Source organism: Trachemys scripta, chromosome 9, assembly GCF_013100865.1.
Source record: "Trachemys scripta elegans isolate TJP31775 chromosome 9, CAS_Tse_1.0, whole genome shotgun sequence".
Lineage (NCBI taxonomy): Eukaryota > Metazoa > Chordata > Testudines > Emydidae > Trachemys > Trachemys scripta.
The window spans coordinates 11,057,735-11,066,074 of NC_048306.1; the positions used below are offsets into that span (position 1 = coordinate 11,057,735).

The 8,340-nt window shown below is 46.8% G+C and overlaps 1 protein-coding gene across 1 annotated transcript; it reads left to right on the forward strand.

Moving 5' to 3' along the window:
- Window positions 1-804: 804 nt before the first annotated feature.
- On the forward strand, window positions 805-7,229 carry HMGB3 (high mobility group box 3). Its single transcript, XM_034781962.1, has 5 exons — window positions 805-959; window positions 3,659-3,815; window positions 4,261-4,400; window positions 4,991-5,165; window positions 5,761-7,229. The coding sequence occupies exons 1-5, from the start codon at window positions 808-810 to the stop codon at window positions 5,902-5,904; spliced, it is 768 nt and encodes a 255-aa protein (XP_034637853.1). The 5' UTR covers window positions 805-807; the 3' UTR covers window positions 5,905-7,229.
- The last annotated feature ends 1,111 nt before the right edge of the window (window positions 7,230-8,340 follow it).

Below are 8,340 nucleotides of genomic sequence, written 5' to 3' on the forward strand. Positions count from 1 at the left end.
TGTATGCTCCGTGTATAAAATGTACAATGTGTCAAAATAAAGAATGAGCTCCTCCCAGCTGTTAAACCCACCAGTTGCTGTATTTCACTCATGGCAGTGGCGGGTAAAGATCTCACTGCCACTAAAAGCCCCTTTTCCTTGGGCATGGAGTTTTGCCTCTGCAATCTTGTCTTTCCAGACCTCCCTTTTGATCCGCTCCATATCGATTCCCCTAGAACGTAGCAACCGGACTTTGGGCAGGGAGGGGAGCAGACTCATTAAAGGGTCTGTGAAGTGGATGCCTCGAAAGCGCGGTTGACAGAACATGGGATTCGGAGTCATTGATCTTTAGCACACAACGTGAGTAATATTTATTTGAAGCCACGCTGGGTTTCCCCTTAGTTAACCGAGGATCGGATCAACCCTCTGGCCCGCCAGCTCCGGCTTTTTCGCTGCCCTGCCTTTGCGGCTTGACACATGCACCGAAAGCAGGACTGGCCGGAGGGTGGGAGCACGCTTTAAACTTGTGGGCAGATGCTGGGTAAGCGGAGCGGGACTAGGCGCACCGGAGAGCGGAGCCGAGCCCATGGTCCCGCAGATGTGGCCGAGGCAGAAGCGTGGGCCCGGGTGCTGGGGCAGTGGGTGCCGGCAGGCGGGAGGTCGGGCTGGCCCGGCCAGCAGCCGCAACCCACCCTCGCTCACGCTGCAAACTTTTCCCCAGTTCCCGGCTCCTCTTCCCCAGGCGGGTGTTCTTTTGAATGAATGACCTGGACCGGCGCCGGCCAATCAATGCCCGGCCCTGATTCATATTCATGAGCGTCCCTTCCAATGGCGGGGCGAGGAGGTTCTTTTAAACGGCGGAGCCCGGCAGCCAATCAGGCCGCTCTCGGAGGCAGCCAACGCGAGGCTGAGCCGAGCAGTGCTGAGCCCAGCGTCGTGCCCTGCGCTCCAGCTACTGCCCAGACTAGCGAACAATACAGGTACGTTCGGCTCCGCCGCGGCTCCGCCGGGCAACTTTTCGGGGGGCGGCTGCCCTCGCCCCTCCCCCCCGCGCCCGATCCCCCTTTTCTCTTCCTCCTCCGCTCCCTTTTCTCTCCCCCTTCCCTCTCCGCGGGCTTTCCCCCCTCCCCTGCTTTAGTAAAAAACTTTTCCCCCTTCCCCCGTCTCTCCGCTCCCACGGCAAGAAATGCGCCTGGGTCCAGCGGCTGGGTGCGGGTCCAGCTGTGCCGGGGAGGTGCCGGGGAGAGGGGCGCAGCACCCTCCCCCAATCCCTTCTTCTCCCCCGGATCCCCGCTCCCGCAGGGGTGCCCCGACTCCGCGGAGTATCCCGCTAGGCGCGCCAAGTGTGGAGCGTTTCCCCGGGTCGCGCTGCCCGGAGCGCTGGGGCTGGTGCAGGGACTGCACCGGGGCTCGCTCTGGGCTCCCCCGCCCGGGCAGGGATCTTTTTCCCCTTTCAAGTGACTGGGGCCATAAATGCGCGGCGCGTCTCTGCCGCTGGCCCGGCTGGGATCCGCGGGGCTGCCGGCGGTGGAAGTTGCCGGCCGTGCGCAGTGCTGTGCCCGCTGTCTGCTCTGCATTAATATGGCTGTCGCTTTAGCATCTGACAGGGATAAACCCTGCGCGCTGCGCCCGTGTGCCCCGCCGAAGCAGTTTTTTACTCGCGATCGCGCTAGCCCCGCTCCCCCGATTCATTCGCTTCCCGTCCAGCTGCTCTTCCCCTGCCCGGGGAGGTGGGTTTCGTGCCCCGGTGCCCTGGCTGAAGCCCCAAGCCGCCTCTTTCTTGCGCCGCTTCCCCTCTGCTGTGGGCATTAATATGGCTGGCGCTTGAGAGCTCCGGCTAAGGAAGAAAGACGTGTAAGCAGCACAGCGATCGGGAGGGGGGATCTAGGCGGGGGAAATCTCCGCTCAGGGGCCCCGCAGAGCGCCCAGACCTTTCGCTTTCGCCCCGGTTCCTTTTTCCCTACCGCCCCTTGGGCTTGGTGGGGTGGCTGGGGGTCGTTGGGGGGCTTTTTGCACTTTTCCCCCTCGGCGCGGCTGAGCGCAGCCTGGGCTGTAATGGCTGCACGGGAGTCTTTGTTATACGGAGTATTGCGCTAGGCAGGGACATGGGAGGAGGGGGGGGTGGCGCTTTAACTCCCCTCTCCTGCCCTTGCCCCGGCCCCCACGGCCCCCAGCCCCCCCAGGCAGGACAGAGCGGAGGTTTTTCTAGGGCGCGGGGGAGTTTTGGGGGGGCTGGGGGCCCGGGAGCCCCCGCGGAGAGGCGTTAGTTGGGCAGAGGGGGGTGTGCGGCTTTGTTAGGCATAGCAGCCTCACTGCCTTAGAGAAGCCATTTTAGCGAATGGAGCCGGCTATGGGCGAGGAGAACAGCAACCACTTCTCTATATCCCTGCCTAGCACCAAGGCTATAGATACTCCTATGGCACGGGCGAGAGCCCCACACTCTGCCCCAGCCCTGCCAGGCTGTGCCCCCCGCCCGGGGCCACCCCCCAGGCCAGCACAGGGGCTCATTTCAGGGGCACTTTCTTTCATGAAGAAGCATTTCACAAAATGGAAGATGAATTATTGGTGTCTTGGTGACCTGTCGTTTTTTTTTTTTTTTCTTCCCTCTCTCTCCCCTCCTTCCACTGGAGTCTCAGGCAAAGGAGCGCGCTGCTGAGCTGGGCACATCCAGGCTGCACTGGCCCCATTCGCAGCAGCCGCAAATGCCCCTTGCCCAGGGCAATATGCAAAAAGGGGGGGTTCTCTATTTTTGCTGTGACCTTGGCAAAGGGGGGGTGGAAGATGGCGGGAAGCAAAGAAGGGGGATTAAAAACCTAAAACAACTCTGCCTTTTAATCTGAAACTTTGCAAACAGATTTGCTGCCTCTTAATATGTGACCAAAACGGGATTTTTTTTTTCTCCCCACAATTTTTTTTTTTTTAGGTGTTTGTTTAGAGGGGATGAAAATGTCTGTCTGTAGCAATTTACAGAATGGGGGGGTGGGAATGATTCTGGAAATCCACTTTTATTGCCCATGTGGGATTAGGATGCACAGTTAAATATTAATGTTAGTCCAATAAAAATTAAAATTTCGAATTCTTAAAAGGCTGCACATGGAAAATATTACTGCAGGAGGCTGGAAAAATTTAAAAAAAATTTTTTTTTTTTAAACACCACCCAAAAGTTAGCATTGGTAACTTGCTAAACACATCCTTGCGCTGACCACGACACCTCTAAACCATGTCACTTGGTGGAGCAGAAGCAAATCCTTCTAGTTTTGCAGAGGTTGGCAGGTGATGTGTTTAAAACTGGCCCTTATTTGCACACCTTTGTAACCAAAACTATTGGATTTATACCAGGGGAAAAAATCAGTGGAACCTTTCCTGTGGGTGACAGCTACTTACATGTGTACTCTAGCTCTCCTGAAGGAATAACTCTCAGACTGGTATCATGCAGTCTGTTCAAGCTCTAATGTGGCAGCCAACTTCAAATAAATATTTTATGTATATTTATAAATAAAGTTATAAAAAATTAAGACCAATTATTAAAAAACATTTAAATCTCTCTATAATGACATACTGCTTACATCTGTGACCCAACTCTTGAGGCAGCATCACTTGGTTCTGTCCATATTCAACCTGAGCATTTACTTAATAGAACAGTTTTTATATCTGATTTTTATCTTTCTCCTCCTTACAGAGACAAGATGGCTAAAGGTGACCCGAAGAAGCCTAAGGGCAAGATGTCTGCTTATGCTTTCTTTGTGCAGACATGCCGTGAAGAACATAAGAAGAAGAACCCAGAGGTTCCGGTCAACTTTGCAGAGTTTTCCAAGAAGTGCTCAGAAAGGTGGAAGGTACTTTAATTCATTACTTTCTTGAAGTGACAGCTGTCTTTCTAGAATGGTAACTTCTTGTGACACTTGTTTAAATCAGGGATTGACTTTCTTTTCAACCCATATCCCATTCTTAATTTTGTCTCTGATTTCTAGGGATCGGGAAAGTTCAGACTGCATTGGAAACGTAGGTTCTCTCTCCACCATACACACTTCCTTTCTTTTCCTGCGCACCTCTACCAAGAGGCCACCTCCTGCTATTTTAATAGCCTAACTGTAGAAGGAGGAAGCTTTAGGCCAATTCAGTTATTGGCCCTTGCTGAAACTGCCATTTGTGACAGTGAGCTTTGATGTGAATCCTTGTCCTCCAAGGTGGCCTCAGTCCAGTGAAGACAAAGTATGTACCTCCAACTGAAAAGGGAAACTTGGTAACTTGAGTGCTCATCTACTGTGTGTCTTCTTTCAGACCATGTCAGGCAAAGAGAAGTCCAAATTTGATGAAATGGCAAAAGCCGACAAGGTACGATATGATAGGGAAATGAAGGATTATGGACCAGCTAAGGGTGGCAAGAAGAAGAAGGATCCTAATGCCCCAAAACGGCCACCGTAAGTAACTTTCTCACAATGCTGTTACATATGAAAAGCTCAACTCAAAATTAGCTGTTGCAGTTGTAGCTTTCTCTAGGTGAAAATTGAACACCTGATCATTACTAGAATCGTAATAACATGAAATAGGTTTATTAGTACCAGTTTATAAACTTTCTGACAGCTGAAATCCTCAACTTGCGGAGCATTAAATAACGTGACTAAAATAGCTGGACAGTTGCAAAACTCATATCTTCTGTCAACTAAATCTAAAGTAATAAGAGGAAGGAAGTGACAAATTAGCATCTAAAACACTCTGCCTCAAATAATGCAAATTTAAAATCTTGCACATTTTTTCCAACACTCCTTTTTTTCATTATTATATAGTGCTTTGCAAGCCTGGTCCATAAGCAAACCCAGATATCTCTTCTTTTTGTTTTGTTTTTAAACACATCTTCCCCTTACTCAGAGACACTAGCTGTTTGGATAGCCTCCAGTCTTGTGAATCATTTGGGTGAATTGATGGTTGAAAGAGCTGGAAGTCTTGCTCAGTTCTAATCTTCAGTATCAGATTCTGAGATGCTCATTTTAATATGAAACTTTTCTCCAAGGTCTGGCTTCTTCCTGTTCTGTTCAGAATTCCGTCCCAAGATCAAATCCACAAATCCTGGCATATCTATTGGGGATGTAGCAAAGAAACTTGGTGAAATGTGGAACAACCTCAGTGATGGTGAAAAGCAGCCTTATAATAATAAGGCAGCTAAACTGAAGGAGAAATATGAAAAGGTAAGGCTAGATTGTAGCTTGAGCATCTTAATAACATTAGAGCTGATGTGGGCATAAACACTTAGTTTTAATGAAGAGATCCATATTGCACAGGAGGCATGTTTATAAGGCTTCTGTAACATCTAGAGACTGGCTAGTAGCAAGACCTAGTATGCTGGATACATATATAGTACACTTAAAATTCCATATAATGACTGAACTTACCCTTTGGGAAACTTCAGGCGAGTCTCTTGCTCCCTGGGATACATGGTAGATAGCAGTCCCGGTCACCTCCCCTTATGAAGTGAAGTTTTGGCTTTGCTGACAAAATCACTTTATGTAATTTTATAGTGCATATAAAAAAAAATTCTAACTCCTGACAGTGAATGTTTTAGTCCGTCCCCCTCCCGCCCCTCCCCCCCCCCCCAATTATGAACCCAGGATGCAAACCTAATGCGTAGACTACTCAGGGTCACTTTGGTAGCCACAAGCCCATAAACTGTAGCTCCAGCAGCCTTTCCCTTGGGGAGAAGGCTGCTGAAAGCTAGTATCTCTCTACACTTGCTTGTACGTTTTATTGCTTCGAGCAAATTAAGACATCCTCTTGACTTTGCAGGATGTTGCAGACTACAAGTCTAAAGGAAAGTTTGATGGTGCAAAGGGTGCAGCAGCCAAAGCTGCTCGGAAAAAGGTAGAGGAAGAAGATGAAGAGGATGAGGATGATGAAGAGGAGGATGAAGAAGATGAGGATGATGAATAAAACTGTACAATATTTGTCTGTGAATACCATAGAGTAGGGGAAACACCATAAATGAAGCACCTCTTATTTGAGATGGTGCTGTTGCCCTCATTAGGCTTAATTACAAAATTCGGATTCTGATCACATTGTAGTTTCTAAAAGTGCTCTAGAAATTGTAACTGGTTTACATGAAGTGGCCATGGGTGTCGTGAGCACCCTGAAACTGTATCAAAGTTGTACATATTTCCAAACATTTTTAAAATGAAAAGGCGCTCTAGTGTTCTCCTCACTCTGTGCACTTTGCTGTTGGTGTAACAAAGCATTTAAAAATGTTTCAAGCATTTTTTTAATTTGTAAGGTGGTGTTACTATATGGTTATTGGCTAGAAAATCCTGGGTTATAAACTGTACATATCTATAGTTTGTAAAAACTAGACAAATTCTTGTGGTACATGCTTAGAGTTGTGATGCCTTGAGGGAGGGGTGATGACTTTGGAAGGCTGTACCTTCCATAGGGTGCCATGGCCCAAAGCATGCACTGTGAGGGTAGATCTATTTACACTACAGTGGGCGTCCATTTAGCTTAAAGTTGTCTTTCTGTATATAGTGAAATTAGCATTCTGCTGCCATTCTTAGTTGTGGAAGGGGGTTCAGCTGGCATGAGAAGTGTATGGGTTTTTTTTAGTTAAGTGCGGTAGTTTTTTAAACTGAAACTGTAGACCTCTCTTCATCGTCAACGGAGTGAAGAGCAAGTGCAGCAATTGAAGTTCAAAAACACTCTGTACTTAAACAAATTTGCAACGTTATGTTGGTTTTTTTTGTATGTTTAGAATGCTGAAATGTTTTTTGAAGCAAAATAAACAGTATTACGTTTTTAAAACTGTTCTTGACAACATTCTAAATTTCTGGTTTGAAAAGTACCTTAACAGCAAAAAGTTCATTTTGAAGTTGGTGGCATCCCTCAGGGTGGGTAACTTAGGAAACATTCTGTCTCAAGGATAAAAATGGTGGCTAGCTAAAACTGGCTGAATTGAAAGAGATGGCTACTCAAGCTAATATGCAATCTTACCTGTTTATGGCTGAGTGGCGTAAGATGCTATGCAAGTTTGAATTTTATTACTTGAACATGGGAGCCTAAATGAACATTCATGACTAATTGTGTGTGTATATAGCAGCATTCAGAGATGCAGAAAGGTAGGTGGCTAGGAATGAGGCTGATTCAACTGAACAATTATAAAAGCATACGTTAAATTGGATTTTTTTTTTTTTTTTTTTCAGTTGTGTTGGGTACATTTATAGCCCAAATGCATTGCTGTACATATTAAAATGTGCCTTTTTTGTCCTGTGTTAAACTGTTTCAGACTTGTGGTTTTTTCTAGCATTCTACTTGTTGGCAGGAGAAATACTAGACCATCGCCTAATTTCTCTGCTGAACTAGAAGTGGTGGCACAGGCACCCAATACACTTGCCTTTCTTTAACTACATATGTGAATGGGATCCGGGGAGGTGGGTTGAGGTTCTGTAATTACCCCTCTGTGAATATCTAGACCTATTGTGTCCACTGACATGTGGGATATTTTGATGTCCTTTTATAAAAGAAAAAAGTAACTACTTAATTTAGCTAGTGGTACTAATCGGATTCTTCTGAGCACCAAAAATCTTTCATTTTTGAAAGAATAAAACTAGCATCCCTTCGCTACTTGCTATCTATATTCCTTCTTTGCTCTGTCCACAGAGGAGAGTAGAGAATGTACTTCACAACTAGAGAGATGGAGGTGGAATATCTTGCATTAATTGTGGTGAAACATAAATCACCATAGGTGGCAAGTTTACAAAAGTATGAGTTATGGTAAATTACCTAGCTATAGCCTGTTTGCATTGTTTATGCAATCCAAATTGCAGATGTACAGTTTAGACCAGTGTGTAATGCTTGTGATGTGAATAAAATGTCACTCAGGTTGACCGATAAAATGCTGTTAATTGAAATATTCTACTAAATGCTTCATAGAACAGTGCAAGTGGTAGTCTCATAAACATTTACCACTTTTTTTTTTTTTTTTTAAATAGTCTCAGTTGCAATTGGATCACTTACAGTCTCTTATTGTGACTGAGACCTGCGTTATGCTAAAAAGCTAGGTTGAACCAGGTACATTGCTCAAAGGTGGGTGGGTGTGCGTGGGGGGGCGCGGAGGGAAATCCGCACCACCTGAGCAATGTAGTTAGTTCAACCTGACCCCTCCTGTAGACGGTGCTAGGTTAATAGAGGAATTCTGTTGAGGTAGCTACAAGCTCTGGGCGATTGGAATTACCTATCCTGGTGGGGAAACCCTTCCAGGGGCAGAGGTAATGTCTATGCTGAAGCACTGCACCTGTGCCACTAGCATTTCAAACATAAACATTTAGGGCTTGCATTTAATGCAGAGGAAGAGGTGTTAAACTGGCTTCAGTCTCATGGACG

Bases quoted from the DNA above. Each gene is read 5' to 3' on its own strand.
- HMGB3 (XM_034781962.1), top strand. From the start codon at position 808: ATGGCGGGGCGAGGAGGTTCTTTTAAACGGCGGAGCCCGGCAGCCAAT. The intron at 960-3,658 runs GTACGTTCGGCT...TCCTCCTTACAG, and splicing joins CAGACTAGCGAACAATACAG to AGACAAGATGGCTAAAGGTG. The intron at 5,166-5,760 runs GTAAGGCTAGAT...TTGACTTTGCAG, and splicing joins TGAAGGAGAAATATGAAAAG to GATGTTGCAGACTACAAGTC.